Source organism: Andrographis paniculata, unplaced genomic scaffold (assembly GCF_009805555.1).
Source record: "Andrographis paniculata isolate CXL003 unplaced genomic scaffold, ASM980555v1 Contig80END, whole genome shotgun sequence".
Lineage (NCBI taxonomy): Eukaryota > Viridiplantae > Streptophyta > Magnoliopsida > Lamiales > Acanthaceae > Andrographis > Andrographis paniculata.
The window spans coordinates 4,436,214-4,453,215 of NW_026137618.1; the positions used below are offsets into that span (position 1 = coordinate 4,436,214).

At 27.9% G+C, this 17,002-nt stretch overlaps 1 protein-coding gene across 1 annotated transcript; it reads right to left on the reverse strand.

The window, feature by feature from the left end:
* Nucleotides 1–807: 807 nt before the first annotated feature.
* Nucleotides 808–5,975, reverse strand: LOC127241072 (agmatine deiminase-like). Its single transcript, XM_051259961.1, has 10 exons — nt 5,699–5,975; nt 4,672–4,785; nt 4,498–4,587; nt 4,335–4,419; nt 3,701–3,756; nt 3,521–3,599; nt 3,256–3,390; nt 2,701–2,933; nt 1,837–1,995; nt 808–1,079 (listed from the first exon to the last, which is right to left on the reverse strand). Exons 1-10 carry the CDS (start codon nt 5,783–5,785, stop codon nt 972–974), a joined length of 1,146 nt encoding a protein of 381 aa, XP_051115918.1. The 5' UTR covers nt 5,786–5,975; the 3' UTR covers nt 808–971.
* Nucleotides 5,976–17,002: the final 11,027 nt, after the last annotated feature.

Here is a 17,002-nt window from a genome sequence, read left to right on the forward strand (position 1 = left end):
GAGAGAATCTAGATCATACTTTCATTATGTGCGAAGAGAATCGGATTTCTCAAATCTTTCTGATATTGAAGATCTTTCCAAAGAAGATGGTTGAGTTCAAAGCTAATACTGCTTTTCATTTGATATATCGACTTATAGTATTAACATTTGTCTTGTCCGTCACAACTGCAACAGTCAATAAATCTTTTTTTCTCTTGATCCGTATAACACAATAAGAGATAATTTTCTTGCTAATTGTCTAATATGTTATATTGAAAAAAATATTTTTGTAAAATGTAAAATCGAAAAGATTTTACAGAGATACTATAATATGGCAACCCGACGATTATAGTTGTCGCATCGAATGTAAAAATTATTTCCAATATTTTCAATATTTTACTTTTTATTACTAAGAGAAGCCCTCCGACTTCAATGCTCTGGCTCCGCCACTGACCGCCAAAAAAATATATTTTGATTAACCAAAATGACAAAATGACAAAATGTAATCTTTTTGTAGACAGAAGAGATTTTATTCTCTTAGACAGAAGAGATTTTATTTTCTCTAAACAAAATAATTTCTTTTTTATAAATAACTATCACCATAAAACAACTTTTAATTTTTTATTATTATTATACAAATGTCACTTATTATTATTATTTTTTTTTAAGAAATACACTCATAATCTTTTACTACCTATTTTATACTCACTTCTTTAAATTCCGTATCGAGCCCAAATCAGACTATTGTTCTGAGACGAAAGAAATATTATTTTAAAATTAATATATAAACCAAAATCAAAATGGAAAAAGAAAAAAAAAACAAAATAATAATAGTAAATCACCAACTAATCAATTAATTAGTAAGCAAACCCCAATAAAGGCAAGTAAACATGAATAGTTTATACATAAACAAATTATAGTCACGATCATGACTAGATTTCACTGAAATTAAAATGTTACCTTCCCATAACATATTGATTTCAAATCAGAAATCATTTAGAAGATTGAGTGAGTGAGTGAGTTGCAGGTTGCTGTTGAGTGATGCAGTGTATGTTTCCTCCTCCAAGTGCAATCTCTCGAGCACCTTCAATCCCAACAATCTAACCAAACACACCATCATATAAATTTAGCTTCGTATGCTAAAGTAAATATTCCATCGATATATTTCACAAAAACATACACACAAGACTACGTTTAGATAGAAGTTTTTAAAATTGCGGGGTTTTGAAAAATTTTTAACAATAGCAGAAAGTTTGAGCAGTTGATGTGATGTTTTACTATAAATGCAAAAATGGTAATTGATACTATGGTTTTTGTAAAATATTACTGCCGATAAATAAAACTCCCTTCATCACTCTCTAGAAGTCACATTTACCTTTTGCGTCATTGTACTTCACATTAAAAATATCGTTATATTTGTATAATTTTTGGTACAAATGTCTTTCTATTTATAAGATAAGTATTTGTGCAATTTTTTCTTAATTTATACTACGTTTTGATACCACCTCCGTCCAGTTCTAAGGGTCTCATTTATTTTTTACATGTTTGATATTTGAATATTAATTATTATATCAAAACGTAGTACAAATTAAGAAAAAATTATAAAAATACTTACATTAATGTAATATAATACTAATAAAAGAATATTTGTACAAAAAAAATATACAAATATAAAGATATTTTTAATGTTAAGTATAATGATGATAAATGTGACCCTTAGAGGCTTACGGATGAAGTATAATAATTAATATTCGAAGATCAATACGCAAAAAATAAATGGGACCCTTAGAGCCGAACGGAGGTAATATTAAAAATTTCTAAAATATATACGTTTAGCAAAGCCATTGTTTCGCTCACCTGGTATCCTGGGAATGCCAAAGAAAGAGTGTGAAGAGCTTCTTCATCCCATTTCTTGTCGCCGAATTGGGGAGCAATTATAGCTCCATTGGCGATGTAGAAGTTTACGTATGAAGCAGCAATCCGACCACCGGGAATCCTCACTTTAGCTTCGCCGACCTGTTCATTCACCAAGGAGATGAGATGAGCTTTCTAATAAAACATTATCGCAGTAGATTATCGAAAACATGGATGCTACGTTAGGATTGATGTAACTCATATCTCCAAGAAAAAAATAAAAATAGAAGTAATTCAAAAGATCATCATTTACTTGTGCTTTTGATACTTTTTCACACTATAGAGCCTACGGCAACAATAGATTTTACCGCAAAAACATTGTGTTTGTTCAGTGTTAACACCCTAAACAATTGCCCAAAAATATTACCCCAAAAAATATAATATATAATACATACATATAACAACAAAAGTCAACAAAGATATACAAAAATAGACCAAAACACACAAATCATTCACTTCAAAAAATTCAAATGCAAAACAATGTCTATACGTTTATGTAACTTCTTAAATCTGCGAAGCATAACTTCCAGTATTACCGCAAATATAAGAAATTCTACCGTTCAATAATTATTGATTTGTTACTGCACACCTTCAAACTTAATTTAATTTAAAACAAAGTTCTGGGAATAGTAAATCCAAACGGCACCATTTACTTCAAAGCAGCTTATTGATTTAACAAATGAAAGAGTATATAGCTATCAGATAATCAGGTGGTGTTTACCGGAAAGTTTTCGTCAATTTTCACTGATGGTTTGCAACCAAAATGTTAGTTTTGAAATTATGATATGGTAAGAATAAGGTGTTCACCTGTTTCAATCCATCGGCCTCCTTGTCCGTCAGATGAAGTGGCCCGGGAACATGTAGTTTGATAATTTCGAGCTTTCTACCTTTGGCATCTACAGTGTTTTTAAGAACTGAAAGGGCTTCCATGTATCGTTCATAATGAGGATCAGATTCATCATCTGTACATGACAGCAGAACAACACCCGGCCTTGCGAAACAGCACATATTGTCAATATGACCATCAGTGTCGTCATCACCTGGAAAGGAAAGAACCACAAAAATTGAGAGAGAGAGAGAGGTGTTCAACAACATGGATAGAAAAATTTATGATGTTTATGCATTTCTTTTGAGTCTCCGCACAGTCTTTTACTATTTAAACTTCACATTCCGAGAAAAAAAAATTATCACGAACTATCATATCAAATATTATTTAAATAAAATATTCAAACATCCAATTTCAATCTTGACTGCAGAAACGCATTGAAGACAAAACATGAGCCTGGCTTGTTATTTAAGATGATCAAGTTTCATGCATTTGCAGAGAAGATTTTCATCATTGAAAATGAAACAGAAGAATACCAAACAATCCGCGAGGTAGCCAGATGACCTTCTCGACACCGAGATATGCTTTGAGCTCATCTTCAATCTGAAGTTTCGTTAAACCAGGGTTCCGGTTTTTGTTCAGGAGGCACTCTTCCGTGGTAAGGCAAGTCCCTGAAAGACAATACGAATTCCAAATATTATGCGGCTATAGATTACGTAAAATTGCAGCATCGTATGGCACGGAAATAGCTTTCAGATAATATCTTTTATGATCGTACTTAAAAGATAGAATTGTGCTAACCTTCACCATCAACGTGAATGCTTCCACCTTCAAGAACCATCGAATGGGGAAACCTCGGAATCTTTTCTATTTCCAAAATCTACAAGTAGAAATTGTTTAGAAACATATTGAAAAGGTTGCGATCATACGCTTACAAGAACACAAAACTTCCTTTCCAATCTAAGACAGAACTCATCCAACCTTTTTAGCAATAAGCATGTCGTCGCTCCAATCGTTATAACAACCTCCATCTATGCCTGCGAAAGTTACACATACTCCTGTTAAAGTTCCCTTTTTTTGTGCACCATGTTAAGCGCCAGAAACAAAGAAAAACACAAAGGATAGAGCACAAGGAAATCAAAATTCTACTAGACTTAAGAGAAGATGTAACTATACATATGAAAATCAACTCAACCACTGGTTTGCTCGTGGCTTCTGAAATTCATTATAAGTGATAAGTGAAACGCACTTCAGGAAGGCCCTAATAGCTGTGGCCGTCCCGAAAAAGGGGCATCAATGTTCTAACAAATGAAAGACGAACTAATAAATTTCATGATGAAACAAGGTGTTTTCCCATACGACTGCAGTCCCAAGTCCCAATACACCAGGTTTTAGAATGACTTTTCTATGGCCTACCATTCTAGTATCCAGGTGTGTATTGCAACCATGAATAATTCATATCCGACCACCAGCCAAGTCTTGAATTAAACTAAACAATAAAAGTCGGTGAGACTTTATGTGGCAGTGACTTCTCCTTACATTAGCAGTTCACACTTCACAAATCATATTTTGAAATGGTAAAAATATTGGCCAAGGATGCAGTGAGCAGCCTTACCGCCATAGCTGTTGAAGGTCCAATCTATCCCGGCAATCTCGCTCCCCAAATTATCCTTGTTCGATGAACTACTCCTGATGACAAACTGCCACAAACAGTTGTGTTAGAATTATAACTTTTGATGGCACCGGATAATGATATTGTTTACATGAGAAAAACTCACTGTCGGAGCAGTGTCCCGGAACCAAGAATCGTTCATGTTCATCTTGATGACCCTAATATGCTCTGGCAGCTGACTGCGGGCATTGTTCCACTGGTGCAGGAAACCTTATGCTTCAGAAGAGATATAGTTTTCAGAAATAATGGCAGCAAATAGTTAGGGCTTCGTCAGTTCAACCTGTGCAGCAGAAGCACAGACAGTGACAGGTTCGAATTTAGAAATTGCAGAGGCAACTCTCGCAAATGCACGCTGACCAGGCACTGCATGGTCTCGCCAATTGTCGGGCCTCTCCTGCAACACACATCGCTTGAAAATCAATCAAACTAGATGGTGCACAAAATCTATGGCTTGTTCTCTTTGCCTTTTTTTTTTTTTTTCTTCATTTTTTTGGCATCACTTAATTTCTTTTCAAAACCATCACGTCAAATGCTTAACAGCTATTTCACCTCAAAGTTACTAAAAGAAAAAGCCCTCTAGAATGGCATATAATCACAGAGAACAAAAACTGTTAACGACGTTCGATGTTATGAATCATTGAAAGGTTGCAAGAATTCCCAAACATTAGGAATGAATTTACGCAGATCTATTTCCAGTCAGATCTTGATTTGTCACAACTCTAAAGCTCTGTTTGTTCGTGGGTTTCTTACCCTGACCATTACCATATATATATATATATATATATGCTTTTATATATTTTTATAGTACATAAAATATCAATTTTGTGTTCTAAACATCCACACTAATTTATATAATATCCAACAACTATTCTAATTCAAAAGATCTTTTGAATTAAGCCTGATCTTAAACCAAGAGTTAAGGAAGAACATTCTATCATTTGGCTGTATACCATCAAATGCAAATACACACGAATTTGTTCTCAATTTCATCTAAGGAAAATAAAACAGAGCAAATTCCTCACAAATCATCAAACTCAACCACACTTGAATGTTTTCTCAATTTGGTTACATCATACCAATACAATAAAATCTAAAATGCCCTAATTTTCAAAATTCTTCAGCAAAGATGTCGTTATCAGATGCTCCACAGATTTAAACCATCAAAATCAATCTCAGATTCCAAAATCAACCAAAAAACCTCTTCTATAGCTCCAATCCGCGAATTCGAAACAGGTTTCCAAGTGAACTTAAAAACAAATCAAAGCAATAATCAAAACTGAAATCACTCAAAGTGTCGAAAACCTCACCGGCCATCCAATCCAGCACTGGGCGTGGGGTTCCCACTCGGCAGGCATGTAGAAGCCGCAGTCGATAGGCTTCCCCTGCAGCTCCATGCTCACCGTGCGCCTTGGAATCAATCGATTCTGCGGGTTTAAATCGAAGCCGAGATAGGAGGAGGAACACGGATGGCACACAAGATTCCGAATCCACGGAGAAGATTCATTGTCAGTTTCAAAGAAGGCTGCCGAATCCCGCAGCGAATCGGTGCTCGAAAACTATGAATCCAGCCAAAAAAAGTAGCGATCATCGCGATCGCGTGCTACCCACGCCCGGTGCGGGGAGAATCTTGGGAGGTTCGTGGTCCCCGGCACCACATGGTCATTGCCATTATTCATTGCCATTTTGCCCGTGGTCGCACCATATTTGTTAAAAATAGTAGTAGTCTGCTGGGAATGTTTTTGTTTTTTTTTTTTTTTAATAATAATAATAAAAAAAATACAAAATATTTTATTGACTAAAGAATGAAAGAAAATATTAAAAAAATAATTTTATTTAAAAAAATTATAAATTATAAATTTTAAAATATAATTAACATATTTTAAAAGAAAATTGATAAAATTATATTGAATAGAATGAAATAAAAAAAAAATAAACATTTTGTTTGAGGGTTTGGATTTTGAGTTTTTTGAATTTGAATAATATAAATAGGTGTTGAAGTAATGTTTTGAATGTAAAATTAATTTTCAGTATAATATAAAAAATAAAAAATATGTGTTTGATTTGAGGTTTTTAAGAGTAAAAAAAATGGATGAATAGTGTATTTAGGAGAAAATCCCCAAACAAACACACCCTAAGGATAATTTTATAAATAAAATTCTACAGAACACTTCCTTTGTTTTATATATTGCTTGAACTGTTAAATTCAAATTTGCACAAAATATTATTTTTGTCAAAATTGATATTTGGTTGTAAATGCGAATTAAATTATGTAAGTTTTATAGTTTTTGTAAAAAATTAGATTACAGTTAGTCTCTAGAAAAATTATAAATTATTTATTTATTATATTAAAGAAAATATTTAATATATTCATCTTTTTTATTTCTATATGAAGAAGGTGCTTTTTGTAACTTTAGTTTAACAATTTTACGCAATAAATAAAATAATATATATATATATATATTTTTTGTACATTTTAATTAAAACCACAAATGAATGTTATATAGTTTACCTTGAATTAAAATAGATATTTGAATTGATATTTTATCAAAAAAATAAAATGGAATAATAAAACTCAATCGAGAACTCCACAAACAATTTTTTTTTTCAAAAATATTATATTTAATATATTTTTCTCACAAAATATTATACTCTCCCGTCACTGTAAATATATATTATTTGGCTCGGCTTGTTTACGTTTGTAAATAATTTTTTAAAACAAGTCTAATCGAGTCAAGTTCACTAATGACTTAATTCGTTTAACAACTATGGATATCATATGCCAAAGAAAAAAATTATTGGAAAATAGTCTCTCCGTACCACTTAATTTGTCTATTCTTTCTATTTTTGTCGGTCCCACATAATTTGTCATTTTTTTTAAAAATATAATTACACATTTTAATCATATTTTAAAATTCATATACTCTCTCTGTCGTACTGAAAATGTGACGTTTACTTTTTGCACGTAAATTTTTTAATATTAATATTAATATTGGATTGTAGTAAAAATGACAAAAATACCCCTATTATTATGGTCTAATATAAAAGTAATGATATTTGTGTAATATATTGTAAGTTGGAAGAGTATTTATTATGTTAGGTAGGTAGTACAATTACTAAATTAGAAATTGTAACCTTGTTTAAGGACGAACGAAAATAGAAAACGACAACTTTTCAATGAGACGGAGGGAGTATAATTTTTTTTATTTTAATTAAATTATTTAGTCATCTAAATCTTAATTTATAATTATTTTCACTAATACATTTTTTAATTACTTACTAATTACATAAGACCTAAAATTTCGTAACAATATGATAACAAAGCTAGACAATATGGTCAAGTTTGTATAATCGGGTTTGGCTTGTTGTAAAATTTGTAGAACAATTTTTATAACATTTAGATATTACTCCCTCCGTCCAATTTCTATTGTCCTAAAGTATATTTGCATGGTTTTTTTAGGTAATTGTCTTTTTGTTATGAATTGACAAATTTGCCATTAATTGTATGGTAGAAATTAAAAGTAATAAATGAATAAAGGGTAAAAATGTAAAATTTGTGTTTAAAAAAGGAAATAGGACAATAGTTGTTGGACATCCCAAATAGAAAAGTAGGACATTAGTTTGTGGACGGAGGGAGTATATTGTATTTTATGTTGGATCTAAATATATTTAGAAAATAAGTTTAAAATAGAATTTTTCTTGATATTGATTAATGATCAAATACACTAAATATGTGCATAAGACTAGATTTATTTATTTATTTTTAACACATTCCTAAATTTGAATTCGGAATATAAGCCTTCCAAAAAAGAATGCTACCGATTGACTATAATCAAGTTGGCGAGTTCAGTTACCTTATCTCTAATGTATTGTGTCCCTCCTATATCGACCAATCACCATCTGTCATGTGTATTTTTAAAAAAATAAAATAAAAATAAATAAATTTAAATACACATGACGGCCGATGATTAGTCGGTATAGAAGGGGTACAATACATTGGGGGTTAAATGAATTGAGAATATCTTTTCCATTCTAGATAAATATATTTCTCTTATTCCATATGTACAAATTCTTTTGGAGAATCGTTCACTCATTCCATATACAGAGTTTTTCACGTTTTTCTCTCGTCACGATGCTTTTATAACTCACTTTCTTCATGTCTGAGTGCCGTTTAGGATCTTAAGATTGTGTTTGTTTGTGAATTTTAGTTTTTTTTGTTTGGATTTTTGAATGGTAAAAAGTTGAATTTGAATAGTTGTTTGATTCGATATAAATAGAAGTTGATGTGATTTTTGGAATGTAAAATAATTTGTAGTATAATATAAAAAAAAAATAATTATTTGATTTGATATTTTTGGAAGGAAAAAAACAATATGAATAGTAAAACCCACAAAAAAAAACACAACGTAAATGATTTTTTTATCTTATTTTGTCTCGTTGGTATTTTGATAGTTGTCTTTGTTTTACTTGTCTAGGTGGTAAAAACTTCTTCGAGTATTTAGGTTGTTGGCTCTTACATGATTTTAACTTCTTATTTTATTTTTAAAATTTTAATTTTTTAGTTGCGTATTTAGATCGCTAGCTTTTGATTGTAATTCTCTTTTATGATATATATATATATATATATATATAATTACTTGAAAATCTCTTGTTGCAAAAATAATAATAAAAACAATAATAATAATAAATAAACAAGTAAATAAAATCATGAAAATTGATAGAGAGCAACATACAAAGTAATGTTTGTTTGGGAGATTCGATTGAATTTATACTATTCATTCAATTTTTTTCCCCAAAAATATCAAATCAAACATCTATTATTCATTTTTTATATTATACTAAAAATTAATTTTAAATTCAAAACATCACATGAACACCTATTTATATCACGTCATATAATTATTCAAATTCAAAATTTTTACTATTCAAATCCAAACCCCCAAACAAACACACCCTAAGAGAACTTAATGTCAACTATTTATAGTTGTATTTACACATATTTTTTAGTTTCTTTATGCTATCCATCAATAGTAATTTTTTTATATTAAAAAAAAAAAAAACATTTCATTATATAATACTTTTACGTTTAAAAATATTATATCAAATGCTAATATTTTAGTATTTTTTTATAATTTTAAAATCCTTTATCTAAACAAAGCTTACATCTACATTACTCAGAAATTTATTAATTCTAAACTCTACAATAAAATTTTTATAGCATATATATATAGAGAGAAAGAAAAAAATATAAAATTATACGTTACTTTTATATCAAAAAAAGGCCATTGTTTATTAGGTTGCGTTTGTTTGAAGAATTTCGATAAATTTTTACTATTCATACAAAAGATTCCCTCTAAAAGTATCGTATTAATTCTTATTTATATCACATCGTATATAATCTATTTTTATTTTCTATTTTCGTAATTAAACTATTTAATTATCTTAATTTATAATTATTTTTTCAATATATTTTTTAATTACTTACTAATTATATTTTACTTCAATTCTCGTATCTATAGTAATACGCCCGAATTATCTAGAATAGAAGGAGTATTAATTTTTTTTTTTTTTTTTGTTATTTTTAGAACTTCAATTTTTATTATTATTATTTTAATCTAAACAACCATAGTTCTTGATTTGGGTCCCATAGAATATTGTTGACCACTTTTGACAAGAACTTGTCCTAACCATTGTTGCATTGGCCACCACACATAAGTGATGGATGAGGGTTAGCAACATTTCTTTATCACTACATTATTTGCCAAGACATCGTTTATATGTTGTAATATTTATACTTGCAATTATTGTTACAATGAACAATCGAATTCAATTATTATAAAATAAAACTACCTCACGTACGACTTCCAGGATCTCATTTACTTTTTGTGCATTGATATTTGAACATTAATTATTATATGAAAACATAATACAAATTAAGAAAAAAATGGCAAAAAATACTTCTATTAATATCTTATAATACTAGTACAATGACATTTATGTAAAAAATTATACAAATATAATGATCTTTTTAATATTAAGTACAATTACGCAAAAAGTAGATAAGACACTTAGAGCTGGACGGAGAGAGTATATAAATTCCACATTCCGGCGCCATCTCTTACTCAACATCAAATTTATTAGTATTGTTTAGTAACACAATGGATTTAAATCTTCGAATTTATTGTGGATTGCAAATCCTATCAATTTCAACACTTTTTGTATTGTGTTATTTCAAATTCCTTGTACAACCGTCGATGAACTTTAGTATCGAATCATTTTAAATTTGAATAACTCAAATTTATTTATTTAAAATTCACCTCAAAACCAATACTTCCAAGTGTGTTTACTTGTTAGGTTTTACACCTGATTTTACTATTCCAACTTTTTTTCTCTTAAAAAACATCAAATCAAACACTCATTTTTTTTTACTACACTAAAATTTAATTTTACATTCAAAACATTACATCAACACATATTTATATCATATCAAACAACTATTTCAATTCAAAATTTTACTATTCAAAAATCAAAACCCAAAACTAAAACCTCACAAGTAAACAGATTTATTTGCCCATGATTTTCTCTTTCACACAATTTTTAATATATATTTTTTTATTTTTTCACAAAAACCAATATGCAACATAAAATAATATTTTTTTTATATTATCAACATCGTTTTCTATACCTAACATATAAAAATTCTTCAAATCAAAATACTAAATTCATACAAAAATATAGTAGCACATATGCTCTATCAACTCACTCGAAAATAAATAAATAGTAATAAAAAAATAAAATTCAACAATGCAATAAAAAATTATTTTTTTATATTACATACTTACACAATTTGTTATAGCTAATATAAAAATACAAAACAAACACACATTGTATTGTATTAGTGTTCTTTTGTTGTTGTGTGTTTTTTGGATGTTCTTTTATGTTTGTAAAATAAACTAATTGTTAAATATAATACTGTCTCCGTCCATCGCCAATCTATCTATTTACTTTTTGCATGTTAATCTTTGAATATTAATTATTATATCAAAACATAGTACAAATTAAGGAAAAACGACAAAAATACTTTTATTGGTGTCTTATAATACTAATGTAATGATTTTTGTACAAAAAATTATACAAATATAAAGATATTTTTAATGTTAAAAATAATGACGTCAAATACAAATGGATAGATTGCCTGTGGACGGAGGTAGTATTATGTTTGCAAAAAATAGTTTTGGATGCAATTTTGTAGAGAAAATTTTTATAGCATTTTCTTTTTTTTCTTTCTAAAGAGAACAAATTCTAGAGATTTTATGTGCATGCATATAGATAATATTCTCTCCGTCACAACTAACTACTATACTCTTTAAAAAATATTTATTTTCTAGTAAAAATAATGATAAACTAATACTAAAATACTTTTAATTTTTATGTGCAATTATACATACATATAACAAGAATATCAAAATCATCTTATACATTTTCATTAATTGATGAATAATACTCCTCCCGTCCCATAAGAAAGATACTATTTGTTTGTCTCAAAATAATGATATCATTTTCTAATTTAGTAATTTACTATCTACCTAACATAATTAATACCCTTACAATTTCCAAAATATTACACAAATGTCATTACTTTTTTATCACACAATCTAATAGGGGCATTTTTATCCTTTATACTTTAAACCAATATAATACTAATATTAAAATATATACGTGTAAAAAACAAATGTTACTCTTTTTTGCGGGACGGAGATAATATTATTTTTTAATTAATTACAAAAACTCAAAGGGTACATTGATGGAAAAAAATATCTAATAGAATAAATTATGCAATAGAGTTTGAAGCAACGTAACTTAATAAATTAAAAATATTTGTATTAGAAACGTAACTTATTTCTAATTCCGTAGCTGAATTGCCCACTTTTAACATTTAATAAATTAAATGTGATACTTTAAAATTTAATGCTAGCATTAGAATCTGATAGTTAACATGTTAATATATTTTGAAGCAATAAAAAGTAATTTATTTAAAAATGCGATTACATAATTAACTTCGGTGTAAGAATATATATATATATATATATAACAAATTTTATATAAAATAAGTTTCAACTTAAATAACTTTCAACCGGGGTTTACACATAGCGCTATCCGAATGACTGCATTTTCACGTTATAAAAAAATATAAATAAAAAAAAATTTAGTTCCAACTAAAATGACTAATAAAATGTAGATTAGTTGAATATATGGCCATGACTTATGTTATTTTGAAATTTGTTTTGGTTTTACTTATTCATTTCAATAATGATTTAGATATAATATTTTGTTTACTAAAATATTTTTCTTTAATAAAAAAAATCAAATTATTCCAAGGTAAAAAAAAAATAAAAATTGAAAATAAACCCCAAAAGAATAGTATTCCATCCCGCCGGGACCTTTTTCATTTTTTTGTCAGTCCCATAAATAGGACTCAATTCTAAATTTAATAAATTTATTAATTTTAAACATATTTAATAAATATAAATTATTTAATCAAATTTTTAATATTTTACACGTAAAACACACTCAAAACCTCTTTATTTATATATCTTTGATAAACAAATATTTTTATCGATATTCAAAATTTTTCATTTGTTTGTATTAAATTAGGTTTAAATTAATTACATATATATTTATTTGTAGTATATAAAATTTTATTATCTACAAAATAATATCAATATTGTATATATTTTATTGAGACATAATAGTAAAAATATTTAAAATATATACAACATTACTCGTATAAAAAATAATAAAATAATATTATAATTTATTATTAATAACTTACTAATATACACTTATTAAAATATCGTATCTCTAACAAAAGGGTCGGAGGGATTTTAACATTACAATGCATTACTTAATTTGGATAGAATCCTTGTTCGACTTGACTTGATCGGTTTGTGGGTTTGTTTATTTTCATAAATACTAAACACCATTCTCAATAAAAATAAATTATTATTATTTTTTATTTTTTTCTAAAATAATAAAAATAAATATTCAAATAATAGTTCACAAATTTAAATATTTATTTGCGTGTTTAAAATTTTTATTTAAATTTTAATATCAATAATATTTTAATAAAATATAATATATTTTTATTAATACTTTTGCAAGTTTATTATAAAAAAGACTTGTCTAAATTACAAACCAAACGAACATTTTTTTTGGGTTCTGGTATGGGTCTTACTATTGTGTACAATGTTGGACCAGAACTTAATAAAAATCCATAAAAATATCCACTTAAATTTAAAAAAAAAAAGAATTATGTACACAAATTTATAATCTTAAGTCTAATTAACCAATATTTCTATGATTTATGTATATACATATATTTAAATTTAAGGTAACATTGTTCATAACTATCATGTGGTTTCAAAATTCGGCGTAAAATATTCCTATAATTTAAAAATTGTATGACACCCCCTGTACTTTATAAAACGTTGCATGAAACCTCGTAAATATGAAAACTTCCTTGTATGAGGAGAAAAAGATTTCCTATGTATGTTTTGCATAGCGAGGGGATTTCATACAATATTTTTGAAAGTATAAGAGGACATCATGCAATTTTTTAAAGTAAAATGGAGATTTATGTTGAGTTTTAAAACCACACGTTCATGCAATATTTTTTAAAGTATAAGAGGGCGCTATGCAATTTTTAAAGTAAAGAGGAGATTTAAGCCGAGTTTCGAAACCACAAGGGAGTTATGGACAATTTTGCCTTAAATTTATTTATTTATGTTTCAACAAGTAAATGCAGGGTTTAAGTCTATAACCGAGTCTGCGGGGCCCAATTAGAGGGTTTTGGATGGATTTCCTTATATATTTCTCATTGTGTTTTAGTAAAAATGCACAAAATACCCTATGTTTAATTTATTGCGTGAAACCCCTTTGTGTTAATGTAAAATTTGCACGAAACATTCTTCTTGTTCAAAACTGATATTTGATTCTAAATAAAAATCTAAATTACACAAATTTTATATAAATAAAAAATGCAAAATATCTTAAATAAATTTTTTGAATGAAATAAATAAATAAATATTTGATTAATCATTCGTTTCATAGTTTTTAGAGACAAATTGTTATCTGATTTTTTATAAAAATTATAAAAATAAATGTTTGATCAATTATTTATTTATTTATTTATTCTATTTAAAAAAATTATTTAAAATATTTTACGTTTTTTATTTGTATAAAACTTACGCAATTTAGGTCTTTATTTATAATCAAACATCAGTTTTGGACAAGAAGGTGTTACATGCGAACTTTACATTAACAAATGGAATTTCACGCAATAAATAAAACACATGTATGTTGTTCATTTATACTAAAATACAATGGGATGTTTATAAATATAATTCCGTAATCGATGGATACCATAAAAAATAGTAAATATAACTGTACATTTGAAATAGTAGAATCTATATAATATTAAAGTTTAAAATACTCAGTACAAAAATCAAGAAAGATTGGTGCACCAAAATCACCACTCGGGTGGAGACGGTCCGGTAGAGCATTCATCCTTTCGAGCTGCTGCATAATCGTCAGAGCATAACTCTAGATGATAAACAACCAAATGTTCCCATTTGGTCGAAGAGATGTAGTTCAAGCGGACATTTTTTAACATCCTTAAGGTTAAAATTTTAATTCCGTCGGAGTAACTGAGGATTTCCGTGTGTGGGTAAAAGAAAAAAAATTGTTCTCTTAAAGTAACCGGCAGCGGTGACATACTCCTTTGGCATTGAAGGTACGGTCATTTGAACTTTGATGGTTTAACCATGTTATCAAAAAGGAACAAGAGGACATGGGAAATGAGACCCTTGAGATTAATGTCTCTCACATGGACGATGAGCTCTTTCCATGGGAGGTGATCGATGATTTAATGTCACTATAAAGGGAAGAAGATGTGTATAAAGATTCGCAGGTAAGTACTCCCTCCGTCCCAAACATCGTGCAACATTTGTGTTTGGCACGGGAGTTTAGGTGGAGAGTATTAACTATGGTAATTTGAGATAATTTGGATATTAAGTGATGTGATTGGAGAGAGAAATGATTATTTTTTTTTTATTTGAGTGAAGTGATGGGATAAAATGAAGTGTATATTAATATATGTATAAAACTATTATTAATTATTTCTAAATTTGGAAATGTTGCAGTGAGTTTGGACAAACAAAAAAAGAAATATTGCACAGTGTTTGGGACGGAGGGAGTACTTTATAGGAACTGTTCTCAATTTTTATATGATGATGATATTCTAAGTTTAAATATTTTATTTTTTATAACAATGATTTTAGTATTTTTAATTGTTTTAGAAGTAGTGACTATTTTTTGCATAATATTGGTTTTGAATATCATGGTTTAATTAAGTGTAAAACATTGGATGTGTTCTTTTTCGGGGTTTATCTTTTTAGTAATGTTTTTGAAGTGAATACTTGTAATTAATGGATATGGTGTTTTATACCAAAACTAAGGGGGTGTATTCAAGATAGAGTTTATTGAATTTCATTTGAATCTTAAAATCTGTGTTTATTCAATTCAGATTTTTGAAAATTTTATAAAATTTGGTGCATTCAATTCAAATTTTTAAGAAATCTTTAAAATTTTTAGTGTATTCAAACAATCTATGGACTTTAAAAATCCATAAATTTTGTTGGATTCTTTAATAAATTTGTTAACAAATTCTTTATAAACTCTAATGAAATCCAGGTAAAACAATAAATAATCCAATCAAATTTATCAAAACTCATATGAATCAATAAGGAAAATCAATTAAATCCTGCATAGATTTTATAGAATTTTTAAATCCACTTAAGTCTATAAACTTTTTAAAATTCAAACAAATCCATTATAATTCTAATTGAATATGTGATGTTTTGTCGGTTGGGATCTTAGTTGAAAGTTTAGTTACGATGTAATATATATTACATATAAATAAAAAATATATTTATAGTTAATTAGTATCAATCATTTTTTATATAAATAGAAAGTTTTAAATATATACATACATATATATATATATAAGAGAATGATAAAAATAAAATATTATAGGCAGGTTCTAATTGAAGATTTTCGAGGTGAAAAAAAAAAAAAAAATAAAGTCATACCTATTTATAAGTCTCTATCTTTATTATAAATACAATATTATGTTTTAGTGGTCTACAAAATATCTTCTCACATCAATGTCACTCCTAGTTCAGGAATAGTTGATATATCTAAAAGAGTTCCAAAGCATTTGAGGCTAGAGCACGATACTCAACTTCAGTCGAAGAACATGGGATGATTAGAACCAATGAGAATTATATCATCCAGCCTGGGATTGACAAAACCCAAAGCTAATGAGAACCAAACTAAGGTATCATGCCAAGCTCGGGGCCCTGTCGTAATCCATATAATAATTTTTTAGGTAACACAAATTATGGGGATAGTATGAATGAACCAGTCTATGTTCCATGCAAGAAGACATTATTGACATCCAATTGGCAAACACTACAAAAAAAAATAGTATATTTGTAATGGAATTCCGTCACTAAAGATCACGTAGCTAACGTAATTCCATCATTAATTCCGTC

What these genes read in the sequence shown, in the direction of transcription:
- LOC127241072 (XM_051259961.1), bottom strand. Translation starts at nt 5,785, where the DNA reads ATGGAGCTGCAGGGGAAGCCTATCGACTGCGGCTTCTACATGCCTGCC. An exon ending in ACATGCTTATTGCTAAAAAG is followed by an intron (nt 3,600 to 3,700) that starts GTTGGATGAGTT and finishes TTCTACTTGTAG; the next exon opens with ATTTTGGAAATAGAAAAGAT. An exon ending in GCTACCTCGCGGATTGTTTG is followed by an intron (nt 2,934 to 3,255) that starts GTATTCTTCTGT and finishes TTTCCTTTCCAG; the next exon opens with GTGATGACGACACTGATGGT.